The following is a 20,491-nucleotide window of genomic DNA, read 5'->3' as shown; positions in this document are numbered from 1 at the left end:
TTATGAATATATTTCAGGTTTACTCACTCTGATTCCAAAATGCTAATTAGCCTCAATGTAGACATCATGCAAGACTACAAAGCCCTGCAAGCACGTCACCTTTAGCTGACACCTTTGCTACCAGGTATCGTGTCAGTGGAGGCTGCTGAGGAGAGGACGGCTCATAAGAAAAGCTGAAATGTGGAACCACATGTTTGAAACCATTCCATTGACTCCATTCCAGACATTATTATGAGCCGTCCTCCCCTCAGCAACCTCCACAGAATTGTGATGTGCAGACCAGCTGGCTGTTGTGTTCTGACATTTTCAATCTCTACCTAGCTCAGGCCTCTATACCCACCTGCTTCAAGATGTCTACAATCATCCCTGTGCCCAAGAAAGTGAAAGTAACTGAACTGAATGACTAAAGACCAGTAGCACTCACTTCAGTCATCATGAAATGCTTCAAGGTTAGTCAAAGACCATATCACCTCCTCCCTCCCCGACCCTCTCCAATTCGCCTACCGCCCTGACAGATCCATGGACGACGCATTCGCCTTTGCACTGCCCTTAACCACCTGGACAAAAGGAATATATGTGTGATGTACAGTGGGGAGAACAAGTATTTGATACACTGCCGATTTTGCAGGTTTTCCTACTTACAAAGCATGTAGAGGTCTGTCATTTTTATCATAGGTACACTTCAACTGTGAGAGACGGAATCTAAAACAAAAATCCAGAAAATCACATTGTATGATTTTTAAGTAATTAATTTGCATTTTATTGCATGACATAAGTATTTGATCACCTACCAACCAGTAAGAATTCCGGCTCTCACAGACCTGTTAGTTTTTCTTTAAGAAGCCCTCCTGTTCTCCACTCATTACCTGTATTAACTGCACCTGTTTGAACTCGTTACCTGTATAAAAGACACCTGTCCACACACTCAATCAAACAGACTCCAACCTCTCCACAATGGCCAAGACCAGAGAGCTGTGTAAGGACATCAGGGATAAATTGTAGACCTGTACAAGGCTGGGATGGGCTACAGGACAATAGCCAAGCAGCTTGGTGAGAAGGCAACAACTGTTGGCACAATTATTAGAAAATGGAAGAAGTTCAAGATGACGGTCAATCACCCTCGGTCTGGGGCTCCATGCAAGATCTCACCTCGTGGGGCATCAATGATCATGAGGAATGTGAGGGATCAGCCCAGAACTACACGGCAGGACCTGGTCAATGACCTGAAGAGAGCTGGGACCACAGTCTCAAAGAAAACCATTAGTAACACACTACGCCGTCATGGATTAAAATCCTGCAGCGCACGCAAGGTCCCCCTGCTCAAGCCAGCGCATGTCCAGGCCCGTCTGAAGTTTGCCAATGACCATCTGGATGATCCAGAGGAGGAATGGGAGAAGGTCATGTGGTCTGATGAGACAAAAATAGAGCTTTTTGCTCTAAACTCCACTCGCCGTGTTTGGAGGAATAGAAGGATGAGTACAACCCCAAGAACACCATCCCAACCGTGAAGCATGGAGGTGGAAACATCATTCTTTGGGGATGCTTTTCTGCAAAGGGGACAGGACGACTGCACCGTATTGAAGGGAGGATGGATGGGGCCATGTATCGCGAGATCTTGACCAACAACCTCCTTCCCTCAGTAAGAGCATTGAAGATGGGTCGTGGCTGGGTCTTCCAGCATGACAACGACCCGAAACACACAGCCAGGGCAACTAAGGAGTGGCTCCGTAAGAAGCATCTCAAGGTCCTGGAGTGGCCTAGCCAGTCTCCAGACCTGAACCCAATAGAAAATCTTTGGAGGGAGCCGAAAGTCCGTATTGCCCAGCGACAGCCCCGAAACCTGAAGGATCTGGAGAAGGTCTGTATGGAGGAGTGGGCCAAAATCCCTGCTGCAGTGTGTGCAAACCTGGTCAAGAACTACAGGAAACGTATGATCTCTGTAATTGCAAACTAAGGTTTCTGTACCAAATATTCAGTTCTGCTTTTCTGATGTATCAAATACTTATGTCATGCAATAAAATGCAAATTAATTAATTAAAAATCATACAATGTGATTTTCTGGATTTTTGTTTTAGATTCCTTCTCTCACAGTTGAAGTGTACCTATGATAAAAATTACAGACCTCTACATGCTTTGTAAGTAGGAAAACCTGCAAAATTGTCAGTGTATCAAATACTTGTTCTCCCCACTGTATATACTGTATTTTATACCATCTACTGCACCTTCGCTCATCCATATATTTACATGTACATATTCTCATTCACCCCTTTAGATTTGTGTGTATTAGGTAGTTGTTCGGGAATTATTAGATATTACTGCACTGTCAGAACTAGAAGCACAAGCATTTCGCTACACTCGCATTAACATCTGCTAACCATGTGTATGTGACAAATAAAATTTGATTTGACACACACACACACACACACTAAAGCCACTACAACGATTCCTTTTTAGACTCCAAATAGCCAATCGCTTGTCGTGCCTCTACCAGTTGAGAGGTGTGTAAAAATAAACAGTCTATAAAATCAGGACACGGGCAGACCGTTAAAAGCTGTCAATCCCGACCGGTTAATGTTGTGTATGCAATTACAACTATGGGCTTAGTTGGAGTTCCTGATTTAAGAGATGGGTTAAACTGAGTTGTGAAACCAGAGAAGTCGAGGAGGGGAAGGCACTGAACTAGAACAGCTGGGAAGCATAGATTTGGAGAGGGATAGAACGGGCATTCCGATTTAAAGCCATATGCAGTAGCGGTGGACCGACGGGTGTTTAAAATTGCTATATTTGGAATGCTCGATGACTAGATTCTCAGTGCATCAGTTCTTTACCTTTTTTACGTGCTTCACGCAACTGCAAGGTGCACAAATCTGATGGCGTCGCCAACATGTCTGTTCTATGGATCCTATTTCATTGTGCTGGACTGGGTCCATGTCCAATCTATCCATTCTATTTCTACCCACTGGAGCAGATCCAGATTTTCCAAACTTAACCATGGACTCGTAGGCTACTTGTATGGGGCTGCTTGATTGCTTTCTCTTGGACGCTGTCCAGGCTTCTCAGTCTCTGGGCTTCCACCTGCCTGATGGACAGCTGTGGATTGAGCCATTTGTCCAGACTAGGCACTTGATGTTTCATTGGATTCCCTCCTTTTATTAATTAGATCCAAACTGAATTTGTATGGGGAGGTTTCAACAATGGCGAAAGTTTGAAGATACACAAAATGAGGGCAAGGTTCAAAATCCAGTCAAATGAGCTTGTGGTTAAAGCAGGACACATTGTTGATATGACATATAAAATACTAAATAGCCTCTTTCTCGAGAACCAAAAAGAGTACGGATAAAAGTTAACACCTGACATTTGGAGGGACATCTGGGTGTATTTCCAAGTGTATCCCAATGATTCCCCTAATCCTTGTTCCTGAAGTGTGCACTTGTTCACCTCCCTTCATGGAAATGACTAGTAGAAGAAAATGGTGTTAACTCCCTCTAGCTCATTCCTACACCAATCCAATGCTTGTAAATTTGTGGTGAGTAGTGAACGAGTGCACACTTCAGGAAAAAGGTCAGATTATTGGGATGCAGCCTCCTTGTTTTTGAGAGGCTGGTTACAGGGTACTCACTCATCTCCTCGATCACTTCCGGGTCACACTCCCTGTACTTCTCCAGCTTTGCCTTCAGATGACTACTCTTCTCCCTCAGAGCCTGCAGCTCCTTTAGAAGAGTGGCCCGCTCCTCCTTTATAGGTGGACACACACACACACACAGGTGAAAACCCAAAAGACAGACACACACCAAGTGTGCAAACACATTAGGGCAGGGAATTGCCAGGGATCTCACGATACGATATTATCACCATACTTAGGTGCCGATATGATACAGACTGCAATTCTCACGATTCAATATGTATTGCGATTCGATACTGATTTTATTGCGATTCGATGTTCCAAACATACTGCTCACCATGTCTGCTACAGAGAGACAAAAGAAAATGATATTTGATCAGTCAGGGAAATGTGTTGAAAACAAAACTGGCTCCCCATTTAAAAAGATTGAGAACAAGCTATGAAGGAAGGAGTTTGTGCAGTACAGTCAACTACCGCTAAAATAATATTGCGATAGTCAAAACAATACATTGTCAAAAATATCCCAAAATTGAACTATTGATTCACCCCCCCATCACTAATACCCTGACTACACCGCTCGCGTTGCGTGCGCTCACGTCGCAAAATACATTTAGAAATCGATATAATTCAATTATTGCAGCCACACTGCTCGCGCGCTTCTGCGTTGCCAAGGGCTAAAATAGAAGTCCTTTCTATTTCTGACGCAGATCGCGGTGCAAGTCCTGCCTCTCCCATCTCCTCATTGGTTTATAGAAGCAGGTACCCACGTGCCATCTCCTCATTGGTTATACCCACCTGGGTGATTGAAAGACGAACTGTGTTGTCAGTCGTCGTGGTAATACTATGAAAGTTTAGATGCCAATCACCATATAAGTTCAAAGAAGAAAAAGCCTGGAAGGAGGAGAGATTACTTTTTCGTAGAGCTCCGAGACAGGATTGTGTCTAGGCACAGATCTGGGGAAGGGTACCACAACATTTCTGCAGCATTGAAGGTCCCCAAGAACACAGTGGCCTCCATCATTCTTAACTGGAAGAAGTTTAGAACCACCAAGACTCTTCCTAGAGCTGGCCGCCCGGCCAAACTGAGCAATCGGGGGAGAAGGGGCCTTGGTCAGGGAGGTGACCAAGAACCCAATGGTCACTGACAGAGCTCCAGAGTTCCTCTGTGGAGATGGTTTTCCTTCTGGAAGGTTCTCCCATCTCTGCAGCACTCCACCAGTAAAAAAGGCACATGACAGCCCGCTTGGAGTTTTCCAAAAGGCACCTAAAGACTTTCAGAGCATGAGAAACAAGATTCTCTGGTCTGATGAAACAAAGAATGAACTCTTTGTTCTGAATACCAAGCGTCACGTCTGGAGGAAACCGGAAACCATCCCTACTGTGAAACCTGGTGATGTCAGCATCATGCTGTGGGGATGTTTTTTAGCGGCAGGGACTGGGAGACTAGTCAGGATCGAGGGAAAGATGAACGGAGCAAAGTACAGAGAGTTCCTTGATGAAAACCTGCTCCAGTCACTCAGGACCTCAGACTGGGGTGAAGGTTCACCTTCCAACAGGACAACGACCCTAAGCACACAGCCAAGACAACGCAGGAGTGGCTTCGGGACAAGTCTCAGAATGTCCTTGAGTGACCCAGCCAGAGCACAGACTTGAACATCTCTGGAGAGACCTGAAAATACTCCCAATCCATTTTTTATTCTTAATAAATTAGCAAATATTTCTAAAAACCTGTTTTTGCTTTGTCATTATTGGTATTGAGTGTAGATTTATGAGGGGGAACAACAATATAATCAATTTTAGAATAAAGCTGCAACGTAAATGTGGGAAAAGTCAAGGGGTCTGAATACTTTCCAAATGCACTGTATTTGCAACAAAATACACACCAACCCCCCTTAGAGGTGTGGATTCTAGTCCTTTTATCTTACAATACAAAAACTATTTCTCAAAATTATTGCAGATAAACAAAATCACTCATCATTGATAAAATGAAGGATAATAAAATGGCCTGCTTTCCCTTTAAGGCTGGCATGTGTGCGTAAATGTACTTACGGTTTCTTCACGTCCTACTTTTGATTTGTCGACAGCCTGCAGCAGAGACATCTTCCTTTGTTTCTCCTCGGTATGCTATGGCGAGAAAATACATTTAGAATTAACACAATTTAACATCACATTTAAATTTTCACATTAATGTTGTGTTTTGTGGGCTTGAACTTCAATTTCACACATGTAACTATGCATCACACACACATACATATGAACTAAATATCATACACATACATTATCAAATTCTTAAATCGTGTCTGCATGAAACAGCTGCCATTAGGCGATACAGTGATCCCTCGCCACTTCGCGGTTCACTTATCGCGGATTCGCTATTTCGCGGATTTTCATAATGCATTTTTTTTTTTTTTTTGGTGCATTGTGCTCTGCATTCTGATTCGCTAAAAACTCACTCCCGCTTCTTGTATCAAAACATGCTACGAATTGTGCTATCATTTTGTCGTCTCGTGCAGTTATGTGTACGTACATAAAACAGCTTGGCAAATTTACATTAAGTTGGCCAAATTATCTTGTAATTTCGAACATCTCCTAAACCCATAATGTCGACGAAACGGCCTACACGTGAGTCACTGTATTTGTATACATGTAATAGTTGCTAATTGTAAAAAAAAAAAAAAGTTTTCTATTTCGCGGATTTCACTTATCGCGGGTCATTTTCGGAACGTAACCCCCGCGATAAACGAGGGATTACTGTATACCGTTTATAATGTATATCAAAGTATTTCGAAATTCCAACGGTATGATTTTCAATAACTGCAGGGTTGCGTACTACTTATAACTATCAGTTAAGTATAAGGAAGCTAAGATATGTCAAATAAATGATATCGAGCTCAGTGCTCGAGCTCAGTTACTCAGTGCATTTGGTTTGTTAACTAAGAGGCTAGATGTCAAGATCAAGCTTCTTGGTTTCAGCAGTGACATTCAATCCCCTCCTGGATCAAAATACCTGTTGCCGAGAATTGTTTTGCGGTCAAAATAAATAGTGCCCTGTGTGTGCACTTCCGGTAATACCGTAGAAACAGGTATGAAAATCTGGATACTCCTCAACTCAGTCATCCCCATGGTAACAGAAGCAAGAGTCAGGCAGCTATAATATTTCTCACTCAATCAAAAGTCATGGCAAAGAACTATGAGCCAAAATTATTCTGCACTGGTTAGTATTCTTGCACATTGGCTCTGTCCCCCTATGGGTCCTGGTCAAAAATAGTGCACTACACAGGGAATAGGGTGTCATTTAATCTACATCTCTCTATACATCATAACTCGCATTAAACGGTTTGTTTTCAAAAGTTCAGACAGTGACAAACCAATAACTCAAATACAATTTTAATAAAAGTTTATTGACTATAAAACAAAGAAACAGTTCCCTTCCTTGTACACTGTTTATATAATGAGAGACGGGAGGGTTCCCATATAAATATGTCACCGATAACAGACCACATATTCACGCCAATGTGTTTAATTTCCAACTCGGCGGCCGCCGCATTAGTTGCACCACTGGGGACTAGAAGCCATTTATTCACCGCCCAGTACACGCCTTCATACTGTCTGGTCTGTGGCGTGGGGAACTTGGTCATCACGAGGATGAAATGCTAACGAGAGGACCACCAACTGTTTAAGTGACACCGCCACCTGCGACAAGCCACACAGCCACCCCCTTCAGCGCTGCTACTGATAACGAGTCACTACCCACAACTCTGGGATGAGATTATTAGGTCTTAGACGTAGGCTACTTTGGTTCTGAACCTAGAGCTTCCTTGTGATCATGATCAAATGAGACACCAAGTTGACAATGTACTCCTTACGCATGTTATTTTTGGGGGGAATAGATAGTGAGAGAAAGACAAGGAAGATGGGAGAGAAGATTGTGCCAGAAGAGTGTGGGCTGGATTTCGAACACACGACGACATGGTAGGCTGTGTGAGTGCTATGAAGACAGCGGTCTTAACCGCTCCCCTCAAACTCAACTCTGGACCTCGAAGCCAGTCTAGGTACATTTTAATTTTGTCTTCAGTCATTATTTTGAAGATATGTAAAGTGCCATTTGATTAACAAAATGAAATACTGATCACACAACATGGACAGTTCGAGTTGTGTGCAAACATTACACTCTGTTTCGTATGTCTAATCACGTTTGAGTGTTGTAGTAATTCCTTTACCTCCCACTTACAGTGAAAGCATATGCTTTACTGCAAACAAGTGTGCCTGCTTGGTGTGCTAGCTACAGAAATCAGAGTACAGTTAAGAACAAATAACGCATTTGGCACAGGAAATGCACCGGTCTGTCTGTGGGCTTGAGACTATGCAGATAAGGGCAGCATCCCAAATGGCCCCCTATTCTCTATGTAGTGCAATACTTTTTACCAGGGCACATAAGGTAATTTAGTTAAGTATGGAAGTGCACTATAGAGAATAGGGGGCCATTTGGGACACAAACTAGGTACATGAGGTCTATAGGCCTGCGATGTTCTGTAATAAGAACCACGTGAATCGCTGGCGTGAACTCGATAAAGAGTCTAGCAAGCTGTTAAAACTGGAGGGGAGAGAGGCCAGTAGACCCTCAGCATTAGCTTAAAGGTCAGATGGGTTAGCTTAAAGGTCAGATGGGGGGGTGACAGTGTACTTTGCCCTATTGAAAACCAAAATACTCCCCCCCCCTGCAGTGTCAGAGAAGCTCACACAATTGAGGGGGATGTCCCACACATATTTTGTGTTTATTGGATAGGAAAAATAGAAGACAGAATTTCTGTAGCAGTGGGTCAGATTCTAACCCATGCTGCAGCGGTATGGTATGCTTAGACCACCATAGGCCACAATACACCCGTTAAAATCACCTGCTTTTCCAGATCCTCCAACCTGCGCTTGCGGGCGTGCAGGGCCTTGCTGGGGAAGGCCCAGTAGTAGTTTGAGGTGCCCACTCTCTCACAGTCCACCATGTTGTCATCCACCAGACTCTGGAGAACCTCCTTCACTGACATGGGTGCTGCAGACAGGAGGCTCATTCTCAGTTAATCTTTCCTGGGTTCGTCGCATCCGCTTTCCTCACCTTCTCAAAACCCATTAGATAAAAAGGTCAGAGTGGAGGGACCTTGGACCATCTCCTCCAATATGATTGAAAAGGATGTGAGGAATCACAGAAAGGTGAATTGATGTAGAGCCCAGGAGTGTGTTAGTGCCCTAGTTCCCTAGGAAGTGCACTTTATGTCTGAATTGAGATTGGGGTGGCAGGTAAGTGTACTTAGTGGGGACGTGTTACTGTACCTCAGTACCCCTCTCTCAACCTGGTCATTAGTGGAAGGCAAAACCTGTGGTTCTTGTAACCTCATTGTCATTGCTAGTGTCAAGTGCACCATCTTGGACTCATCCTAATGATAGTGCCTTGCAAAAGTATTCATCCCCTTGGTGTTTTTGCTATTTTGTTGCATTACAACCTGTAATTTAAATAGATTTTTATTTGGAATTCATGTAATGGACGTACACAAAATAGTCCAAATTGGTGAAGTGAAAAAAAGAACTTCTTTCAAAAAATTCTAAAGTGGTGCTCGCATATGTACTCATCCCCTTTGCTATGAAGCCCCTAAATAAGATCTGGTGCAACCAATTACCATCAGAAGTCACATAATTAGACAAATAAAGTCCACCTGTGTACAATCTAAGTGTCACATGATCTGTCACATGATCTCAGTATACACAGTTGAAGTCGGAAGTTTACATACACTTAGGTTGGAGTCATTAAAACTTGTTTTTCAACCAAGTCGTGCATTCAACTCATTTTTAATTTTTCCAACAATTGTTTACAGACAGATTATTTCACTGTATCACAATTGCAGTGGGTCAGAAGTTTACATACACTAAGTTGACTGTGCCTTTAAACAGCGTGGAAAATTCCAGGAAATGATGTCATGGCTTTAGAATTAGAGGCTAATTGACATAATTTATGTCAATATGAGGTGTACCTGTGGATGTATTTCGAGGCCTACCTTCAAACTCAGTGCCTCTTTGCTTGACATCATGGGAAAATCAAAAGAAATCAGCCAAGACATCAGAAGAAAAAAAATTGTAGACCTCCACAAGTCTGGTTCATCCTTGGGAGCAATTTCCAAACGCCTGAAGGTATCACGTTCATCTGATCGAACAATAGTACGCAAGTATAAACACCATGGGACCACGCAGCCGTCATAAAGCTCAGGAAGAAGACGCGTTCTGTCTCCTAGAGATGAACGTACTTTGGTGCGAAAAGTGAAAATCAATCCCAGAACAACAGCAAAGGACCTTGTGCTGGAGGAAACAGGTACAAAAGTATCTATATCCACAGTAAAACGAGTCCTAAGTTGACATAACCTGAAAGGCCGCTCAGCAAGGAAGAAGCCACTGCTCCTAAACCGCCATAAAAAAAGCCAGACTACGGTTTGCATCTGCACATGGGGACAAAGATCGTACTTTTTGGATAAATGTCCTCTGGTCTTATGAAATAAAAAAAATAGAACTGTTTGGCCATCAAGACCATTGTTGTGTTTGGAGGAAAAAGGGGGAAGCTTGCAAGCTGAAGAACACCATCCCAACCGTGAAGCACAGGGTGGCAGCATCATGTTGTGGGGGTGCTTTGCTGCAGGAGGGACTGGGGCACTTCACAAAATAGATGGCATCATAAGGATTGAAAATTATGTGGATATATTGAAGCAACATTTCAAGACATCAGTCAGGAAGTTAAAGCTTGGTCGCAAATGGGTCTTCCAAATGAACAATGACCCCAAGCATACTTCCAAAGTTGTGGCAAAATGGCTTAAGGACAACAAAGTCAAGGTATTGGAGTGGCCATCACAAAGCCCTGACCTCAATCCTATAGAAAATGTATGGGCAGAACTGAAAAAGCGTGTGCGAGCAAGGAGGCCTACAAACCTGACTCAGTTACAACAGCTCTGTCAGGAGGAATGGGCCAAAATTCACCCAACTTATTGTGGGAAGCTTGTGGAAGGCTACCTGAAACGTTTGACCCAAGTTAAACGATTTAAAGGCAACGCTACCAAATACTAATTGTGTATGTATGTGTAAACTTCTGACCCACGTGATGAAAATAAAAGCTGAAATAAATCACTACTATTATGACAGTTCACATTTTTTAAATAAAGTGGTGATCCTAACTGACCTAAGACAGGGAATTTTTACTAGGATTAAATGTCAGGAATTGTGAAAAACAGTTTAAATGTATTTGGCTAAGGTGTATGTGAACTTCCGACTTAAACTGTATACACCTGTTCTGAAAGGCCAAAGTGTCTGCAACACCACTAAGCAAGGGGCACCACTACGCAAGGGGCACCACCAAGCAAGCGGCACCATGAAGACCAAGGAGCTCTCCAAACAGGTCAGGGACAACATTGTGGAGAAGTACAGATCAGGGTTGGGTTATAAAAAAATATCAGAAACTTTGAACATCCCACAAAGCACCATTAAATCCATTATTAAAAAATGGAAAGAATATGGCACTACAACAAACCTGCCAAGAGAGGGCCGCCCACCAAAACTCATGGACCAGGCAAGGAGGGCATTAATCAGAGGCAACAAAGAGACCAGAAAAACCCTGAAGGAGCTGTAAAGCTCCACAGCGGAGATTGGAGTATCTGCCCATAGGACCACACTCCACAGAGCTGGGCTTTATGGAACAGTGGCCAGAAAAAGCCATTGCTTAAATAAAAAAAATAAGCAAACACATTTGGTGTTTGCCAAAAGGCATGTGGGAGACTCCCCAAACATATGGGAGAAGGTACTCTGGTCAGATGAGACTAAAATTGAGCGTTTTGCCCATCAAGGAAAACGCTATGTCTGGCGCAAACCCAAAACCTCTCCTCACCCGAGAACACCATCCATGTTTTTCCACCGGCAAGAACTGGGAAACTGGTCAGAATTGAAGGAACGGGGCTAAATACAGGGACATTCTTGAGGGAAACCTGTTACAGTCTTCCAGAAACTTGAGACTGGGACAGAGGTTCACCTTCCAGCAGGACAATGACCCTAAGAATACTGCTAAAGCAACACTTGAGTGGTTTAAGAGGAAACATTTAAATGTCTTGGAATGGCCTAGTCAAAGCCCAGACCTCAATTCAATTGAGAATCTGTGGTATGACTTAGACTGCTGTACACCAGCGGAACCCATCCAACTTGAAGGAGCTGGAGCAGTTTTGCCATTAAGAATGGGCAGAAATCCCTGTGGCTAGATGTGCCAAGCTTATAGAGACATACCCCAAGAGACTTGCAGCTGTAATTGCTGCAAAAGGTGACTCTACAAAGTATTGACTTGGGGGGGGGGGGGGGGGCTGAATAGTTATGCACGCTCAAGTTCTGTTGTGTCTTATTTCTTGTTTGTTTCACCCCAAAAAATATTTAGCATCTTCAAAGTGGTAGGCATGTTGTGTAAACCCCCGCAGAATCTATTTTAATTCCAGGTTGTATGGCAACAAAATAGGAAAAATGCCAAAGGGGGTGAATACTTTTGCAAGCCACTGTACATTCACACTCCATAGCAAAACAACTAGATTTGTTTCAAATCATCATATTACCGAGTGAAGCCCATTATACTATCCAGGCTCATATAGCTTCAATCTTCCAACTCTGTGGTCCAGATGTACCGAGAGCAGAATCAATCTGCATCCCATTTGGCATCCTATTCCCTATATAGTGCACTACTTTAGACCAAAGCGCTAATGGGCCCTGGTTAAAAGTAGTACACTATATAAGGAACAGGGTGCCATTTGGGACGCAACAATAGCCCACTCATCTGCCACGTAATCGCTTTACATTTATTACAGCGATAAGGGAAAACGTTGATTTAAATTTGCAGAGTCCAGGGCTCTTCTGTGTATTCCCTCCCTCTCTTAACTGATCCCAAATCAGCTGAGAGTAATAAAGCTAGTTTAGCAGTTTAGCATTTTTCCCACAATGGTTAAGGATAGATTGGGAAAGGCAAGCTGGTCCTAGATCTCTACCTAGGGGAAACTTTACCACCAAGCATAATAGAACGTTCTAACATCTGGAACGAGGACGTCTGGTGAAATGTGATAGTCCCACATCATGCACTGTTCTGTTCCTCTGCCGTAGCACTAATAAAGTTGATCTGGTGTGTTTTGGAACGAGCTGTGTTATAGAGAAAGTTCAGTATTTTACAACTTAAAGTTAGATGGCGCCACATCCTGAAAGTAGTCTATGGCCAGGAGAAACTGTAATCCATTGTTTTGTTTTCTCTAAACAGCCACTACAAACTTTAGCTATGTATCGTACACTGTGAATATGAAAAACACTGAACTTCCCCTTTAAGTACTGGGAGGATGTTGGGCAGCAGGGAGAATCAAACTAATGGGCCCTGTTTAAGCAAACTCTGGAACAAGGATTTCAGGGGCCTCATTTATCAAACATGCTTAAATTTCTCGATAGTCTGGCACATCTTGCCAGACTTGCTAGTTTCTAGTCCCTCTGTCTCGCTCGTTTGCCTCTCCGCCTTTCTCTCTTCCATCGCTCACTCACCATTTCTCTCCTGAGACTTTAAAAAAATATATAATTCCCTTCTGTCCCTCAAGTAATCACTGATATAACATAGCTGGATTGGTGGAAAGCGATGTAGTTGAACCCTTGGTTTTGCTTATCCAATTATTTGAAATTAGTGATCAGTGATCAGGCTACATCAAGGAAAAGAATGGATGCATATTCAACGTTTTCAGAGGGCCCCTGATCTCACCCTCTCATTCTCTCCCTCCTTCCCTCTCTGCTGTGTGTGATAAGTGACTGTTATACACAGCAGATGCAGAGCAGGGCCTTTAAAAACATGTGATTCTAATAATTTGCGGGCAGCCCGATCAAGTTTCCCCAAATTAATGTAACGTCCACTGTAAAAAAAAAAAGGAAAATAAAGTCCCGTTTGGGTGCGTACCAAAACAGCACAGCTCTGTTTCTCTATGGTGCCAGCACTTAAAACATGTGCTTTTCCCTATTGTTGTTCTCCCTGTACACCCCCCCCCCACGTTAGTGCCTTTTGGCAGTAGTGTCGTCCCACTCCATACTACAGGCTAAATATGGGATGAATCAAAGTGATTTGGGCTAGACTCGGTTTCCAAGACGATGATGTTGGGACTATTTTATCATTATGTTGTTACGGGTGCGTGAGGGCAACTTTCAGTGTTGACACAGACCGCACATTCATGGGAAGAAAATGACACAGAACTACTTATGGGCATCTGCAAAATGCTCACCCCAAAAACATGGATAACTTCAAGAGGTGAAATAAAGACCTCCGGAAATGTTAGTACGCCGGTCTTAAAGATTTGGGATCCATATGCCGTCACTGAATAGAAAATGCACATTGGCATCGCAGGGACATTTTTTTATTTAATGCTGAGTTTTATTTCATATAGAAAATAAATCACGAGTCCCAGGTTTCACTTGTAAAACGATCCATCTGGTTCGTCTCAAATAATCATTACTCACTTATTCCTTTAGTCTTGGGGGCGATTTTCTCTATGTCCTTCAGCTGAAACACTTCTTTCTGGTGAGAGAGACAAAAAAACAACTCCATACTAATATATTTTATTTTTTTAAATTAAAAAGTATGAGCAAGTTAGACAGGGTGCCAAGCTGTCCTAAACTAATAGTCTAGAAACTGGGCCATAAGAGAAAATAACCCCTACAGGCCAAATGCATGCATTCAGTGAGTCAACATTCTTTGTTTTTTTATTATTTTTTATTTATTTCACCTTTATTTAACCAGGTAGGCCAGTTGAGAACAAGTTCTCATTTACAACTGCGACCTGGCCAAGATAAAGCAAAGCATTTCGACACATACAACAACACAGAGTTACACATGGAATAAACAAACGTACAGTCAAAGACACAATAGAAAATCTGTAAACAGTGTGTGCAAATGAAGTAAGGAGGTAAGACAATAAATAGGCCATAGTGGCAAAGTAATTAGCAATGAACACTGGAGTGATAGATGTGCAGATGAGGATGTCCAAGTAGAAATACTGGTGTGCAAAAGAGCAGAAAAAAAAAAAATATATATATATATATGGGGATGAGGTAGGTAATTGGTTGGATGGGCTGTGTACAGGTGCAGCGATCGGTTAGCTGCTCTGACAGCCGATGCTTGAAGTTAGAGAGGGAAATATAAGTCTCCAACTTCAGTGATTTTTACAATTCGTTCCAGTCATTGGCAGCAGAGAACTGGAAGGAAAGGCAGCCAAAGCAGGTGTTGGCTTTGGGGATGACCAGTGAAATATACCTGCTGAAGCACGTGCTACTGGGTGGGTTTTCCTATGGAGACCAGTGAGCTGAGATAAGGCGGGGTTTTACCTAGCAAAGACTTATAAATGACCTGGAGCCAGTGGGTTTGGCAACGAATATGTAGCGAGGGTATGTTTGGCAGCATGAGTGAAGGAGGCTTTGTTTCGAAATAGGAAGCCGATTCTTGATTTAACTTTGGATTGGAGATGCTTAATAGAGTCTGGAAGGAGAGTTTACAGTATAGCCAGACACCTAGGTATTGTTGTCCACATATTCTAAGTCAGAACCGTCCAGAGTAGTGATGCTAGGCGGGTGGGTGGGCACGGGTAGCGATTGGTTAAAGAGCATGCATTTAGTTTTACTAGCGTTTAAGAGCAGTTGGAGGCCACGGAAGGAGTGTTGTATGGCATTGAAGCTCGTTTGAAGGTTTGTTAACACAGTGTCCAAAGAAGGGCCAGATGTATACAAAATGGTGTCGTCTGTGTAGAGGTGGATCAAAGAATCACCCGCAGCAAGAGCGACATTGATATATACAGAGAAAAGAGTCGGCACGAGAACTGTTTATTTTTTTAAATCGATGGTGGTTATGATATCGTTTAGGACCTTGAGCGTGGCTGAGGTGCACCGGTGACCAGCTCGGAAACCGGAGTGCATAGCGGAGGGATTCGAAATGGTCGGTGATCTATTTGTTCACTTGGCTTTTCGAAGACTTTAGAAAGGCAGGGCAGGATGGATATAGGTCTAACAGTTTGAGTCTAGAATGTCTCCCCATTTGAAGAGGTGGATGACTGCGGCCGCTTTCCAATCTTTAGGAATATCAGGCGATATGAAAGAGAGGTTGAACAGACTAGTAATAGGGGTTGCAACAATGGCAGTGGATAATTTTAGGAAGAGAAGGTCCAGATTGTCTAGCCCAGCTGATTTGTAGGGATCCAGATTTTGCAGCTCTTTCAGAACATCAGCTGTCTGGATTTGAGAAGCGGGGGGGGCTTGGGCCAGTTGCTGCGGGGGGTGCAGAGCTGTTGACCTGGGTTGGGGTAGCCAGGTGGAAAGCGTGGAGAAATGCTTATTGAAATTCTCGATTATCGTGGATTTATCGGTGGTGACAGTGTTTCCTAGCCTCAGTGCAGTGGGCAGCTGGGAGGAGGTGCTCTTATTTTCCATGGAATTTACAGTGTACCAAAACGTTTTGGAATTAGTGCTGCAGGATGCACATTTCTGTTTGAAAAAGCTAGCCTTTGCTTTCCTAACTGACTGTGTATATTTATTCCTGACTTCCCTGAAAAGTTGCATATCGCGGGAACTATTCGAAGCTGTGTGCCACAGGATGTTTTTGTGCTGGTCAATGGCAGTCAAGTCTGGAGTGAACCAAGGGCTGTATCTGTTCTTAGTTTTTTTTTTTTTTTTAAGGGGCATGCTTATTTAAGATGGTGAGGAAGGCACTTTTAAAGAACAACCAGGCATCCTCTACTGACGGGATGAGGTCAATATCCTTCCAGGATACCCGGGCCAAGTCGATTAGAAAGGCCTGCTTGCTGAAGTGTTTCAGGGAGCGTTTGACAGTGATGAGGGGTGGTCGTTTGACCGCGGACCCATAACGGACGTAGGCAATGAGGCAGTGATCGCTGAGATCCTGGTTGAAAACAGCAGAGGTGTATTTAGAGGGCAAGTTGGTCAGGATGATATCTTTCAGGGTGCCCATGTTTACGTATTTGGGGTTGTACCTGGTAGGTTCCTTGATAATTTGTGTGAGATTGAGGGCATCTAGCTTAGATTGTAGTTTGTTGTTTCTTGAAAAGACAGTGAAAACTGACATTTATTGGTTTTGCTTCAAATCAAAAGAGGGCATGGAAAACGTTAAAGAATATCAAAAACCAGTATAGGCCTATAATTCATGATCAAACATGTGATTAAGTATTTCTATGGTTTTAAACCTTTAAGCGAGCAGTAAGAGTGTGCCTTGTCAAACTGCAGACGTCCGGTTTCTAGCAGTTATTTATCCCGGGAAAAGGGAGTTGGTTTGGGTGGGAAATCGCAGTAACCCAGTTCCCGCTATTCAACCGCAACTTTACTCTGAATCAGCAATACAGCATGCATTGTCCTGAAAACCTCTTCTACTGGTTAACCCCACCTTAGAAACCAAGTTCCCTGCCCCAACATGTCCGAGGGTGTTTCACACTAGAGGGAGAGCCGGTGTGCGTGTGTGTCTGAGAGATGGAGGCACGCTCAAGGTGCTATGTATGGTCTGTTTACTTTAGCTCAGGTGTCATAGCCAACCCTGGCATCAGCGGCAGCTTTCTAACTGCGACACGAAACCAGTCCTCGGTTTCACCAACTGACTCAAAACTCCCACAATCTTGCTACTCTCCATGGATACTCTTGGACCTCCACAGCTTGAAGTGAAACAGCATTTGTGTTATGAAATACACCTAAGTGTCAAATTATTAAAGGGAGAGTTCACCAAAGTTACATTGGTTTCCTTACCCTGCAGGCCAGCAATTTTGCCGTAACACTACACAACTAATTCAAACTGTCAAAGATTGATGATTGGTTGATTATTTTAAATCAGCTGTGAAGCGCTAGGGCAAAAACAAAAACGTGCACCCCTTGGGGTCCCTAGCAATTCATGCTTTGGTTTAGTTTCCCTGGCACTGTTTCCACATGCTAACGTTTAAGGATTTGTGGCACAAATCCCATTCACGTTATGGAACCGATTAGCAAAGACACCGATATGTCATTTTGGTGAACTATCCTTTTAACTCACTGTCTCAAAGAAAATCTCCATCATGCGAGTCCTCTTCTCCTCAAGACTGAGACCTTTTTTTTTTGACTGCAAAACAAAAATACAGAAGAAATAAAATAAGTCAGTTATAATGTGGCAATCTGTAATCGGTACATGCATTGACTTTCAACAATTCTTCAAGAATCAATGAATGAACTTTTAAATGCCTCATGATCCTAGTTCAACTGTCATACACCATCATAACCACAAATATAACTTTTTTTTAAAAATGTATAGCCTCAGAACATGGATAAAACTATAAATGTTAATCTCATGGATGGTCAATCCTTGCATCCGACGTCTGAAGTGGCCATACAGCATTTAGTAAGATGCTGCAGACTTCAGGGCTGCCATACTTCTTGCGCTTAGCGGAGCCGAGCTATTGCATAGGAAGTGAGTTTGTTTATACTGGACCTCTGGTCCCCACCTACCGTTAACCAATCATGTCAATTCGGGGCCCTCCACATTATTACAACATTTTAGAGGCACACGGCGATGTGGTACAGAGCTTGATTTGACCTCTTCAATCCTCCACAAATTGCGTCATACCTTCCATACGAAGCATCCGACACACATTTCGGATCAAACATAAAGTCTTTGTCTACATCTCTCCATCCCTCAGCTATTTACCAAAAACAGAGGTGGGGTTGACATTGCAGCCCCTCCCCGTTTAAAACATAATGTGCCTCTTGATATATTAGTGGCAATGAAGCTTTGCAGACTTTCGCTGAGGGGCCATGGCAAGCGGCTTATTTATACACTGGCAGACAAGCTCGAAGGAGCATGTGAACATAAATAAACGCCAACCACATAACGTCCTAGCTAGCACATGGACGTAACTGGTTATTTTCTGTTGTTGCAAAGAGACATGCCAAGCTAGCATACATGCTAGTTAGCTTTATGTAAGTGTGCTAGCAAGTTAGAGTTCAACCAAAGCTTCTTCAACTGGCTATCTAACTATGCCATTTAGCCAGTGTGCAATTGACTGGGAGCAAGGGTGTTGACTGTAAAAAGGTCTAACTAACTTACCATTTTGCAATGTAAATAACCTTCACGGACTGAGTTTCTCCGGCTTCAGAGATACAGTGCAAGCAATGAGTTTCCCGCGGTAATTCAAGGGTTGTCAACGAGGAGGGAAGGGGAGCGGGATATTAAACTCACCTCTCATACCCTGGCGCCATCTGTTGTCAGTTTAGGAGAGCTACAGTCTTACACAGTACAGCCTACTATGCAGTCCCTCCAGGATTCTGAGTACGCATAATTCAATCCAAAAAATCAACCAAACCGCGCATATTGCGCGAAAGCTCGCAATTTTTACAAATAAAAGGGTTCAATCAAAAGCGGGTTCGTAATTTTGACCAATTACTGCACTGTTGCCTTGGAAAATGGCCCAATCCAAATACACGTCAACAAAGTTTTTTCCCCCTGGCCTGTCAGCGTATTCACGTGCGAAGATGATGGCTGATTATTGATGGCTGACAGGCAGTACAATGAACAGAAATCAATCTCATTTGCCAACAAAAATAACAGCTAACGAAAGTGCGAAACGACCACTCTACTAAAGCTAAGGTTAGCGGAGTAAAAGTTTGAGTAAAACGCCACTCACCTTGGTCTTTCAGCGTTTGCCAGTCTTCCCTGCTACCACTTCAGTCATGGTGATCTGCAGCTGCTGTGGGAACTGTTCTAACATTCTCATATGCTTTGCTGATTTGAAGTGACTGTTGATTGTCGACTTTCTCTAGATTCCAAAAACATTTGGAAATTGTTTCGCACTGTCGTTAGCTGTTATTTTTGTTGGCAAATGAGATTGATTTCTGTTCATTGTACTGCCTGTCAGCCATCAATAATCAGCCATCATCTTCGCACGAGAGTGGTCGGCACTCTGCTCTCCCCAGTCTGTCAATGGAGAACGCTGCTCAAAGTGCTGAGTGCAATTTGTCAGCATTGCCGTTTTAAACTCTAAAACTTTAATACGGATCACGAAGGCACAATCTTTCTGGATTTTTTAGAAATGTAATAACAATCAACCACAACTCTATTTTTCCGTGTTCTGTTCTTTATCTCCCTTACGACACTTTCAGAAAAAAAAGAAAAATCACAATCAAGAATTTTGAAGACAATTTATTTGAAAGAAATATCGATCCTCAAATTGAAAGTGATTGATCAGCTTTGAACCTATTTGGGTTTTTTTAAGAGGGAGAGAGAGAGTCCGTAGGAATGGGAGTTGCATCTCGTTGATAGCAAGCCCCAAGCCTGATGGAGAGGAGAGGTGTGTGAGTGGATTATGACAGAGCTGTTTGTTCAGGAAAATAAACAGATTTGAGCACTTTAGATGTTTCTAATTGTTTTTGTATGATGTATTCTGCTTAAAATCACATGTGACTTTTGTTGCTTTGTGAAATTAACGTGTGAATTATTTTTTTCGCTAAATGAAATTCAGAAAAGCTGAATTTCAGAAAAGCAGAAATCCCCAAAATGTTGCGAAATCCTGGCGAGACTTACTATGGTTATAATCAGTGATGTAGTGGTGGGGGAAAAAAGTGGCAAGTAAACTCTGATCGCAGGTCGCGGTGAACGCTCCCTATACTTTCAATGCATTTTCTGCAAAAGGTGGGTGCTATGCCCAAGTGCGCCAATTGATTTTGTCCCCCACACCAAAAGCGATCACACAGGTTGAAATATCAAAACAAACTCAACCAATTATAATAATTTGGGGACAGGTCGAAAAGCATTAAACATTATGGCAATTTAGCTAGCTA

At 42.9% G+C, this 20,491-nt stretch overlaps 1 protein-coding gene across 1 annotated transcript in view; it reads right to left on the bottom strand.

Annotated features, from left to right (window-relative positions):
• Positions 1-19,761, bottom strand: part of LOC139566883 (meiotic nuclear division protein 1 homolog) — a 33,249-nt gene extending 13,488 nt beyond the window's left edge. Inside the window, exons 1-6 of the mRNA XM_071388224.1 lie at positions 19,339-19,761; positions 17,715-17,780; positions 14,156-14,213; positions 8,518-8,666; positions 5,672-5,746; positions 3,620-3,734 (exon numbers count right to left, since the gene is read on the bottom strand). Coding sequence (XP_071244325.1) covers positions 3,620-3,734; positions 5,672-5,746; positions 8,518-8,666; positions 14,156-14,213; positions 17,715-17,738 — 421 coding nt within the window. The 5' untranslated portion in view covers positions 17,739-17,780; positions 19,339-19,761. The remainder of the gene's footprint in view (positions 1-3,619; positions 3,735-5,671; positions 5,747-8,517; positions 8,667-14,155; positions 14,214-17,714; positions 17,781-19,338) is intronic.
• Between the last annotated feature and the right edge of the window lie 730 nt (positions 19,762-20,491).

This window comes from Salvelinus alpinus, chromosome 39, assembly GCF_045679555.1.
Source record: "Salvelinus alpinus chromosome 39, SLU_Salpinus.1, whole genome shotgun sequence".
NCBI classification, from domain to species: Eukaryota; Metazoa; Chordata; class Actinopteri; order Salmoniformes; family Salmonidae; genus Salvelinus; species Salvelinus alpinus.
This window is presented reverse-complemented; position numbering and strand designations above follow the sequence as displayed.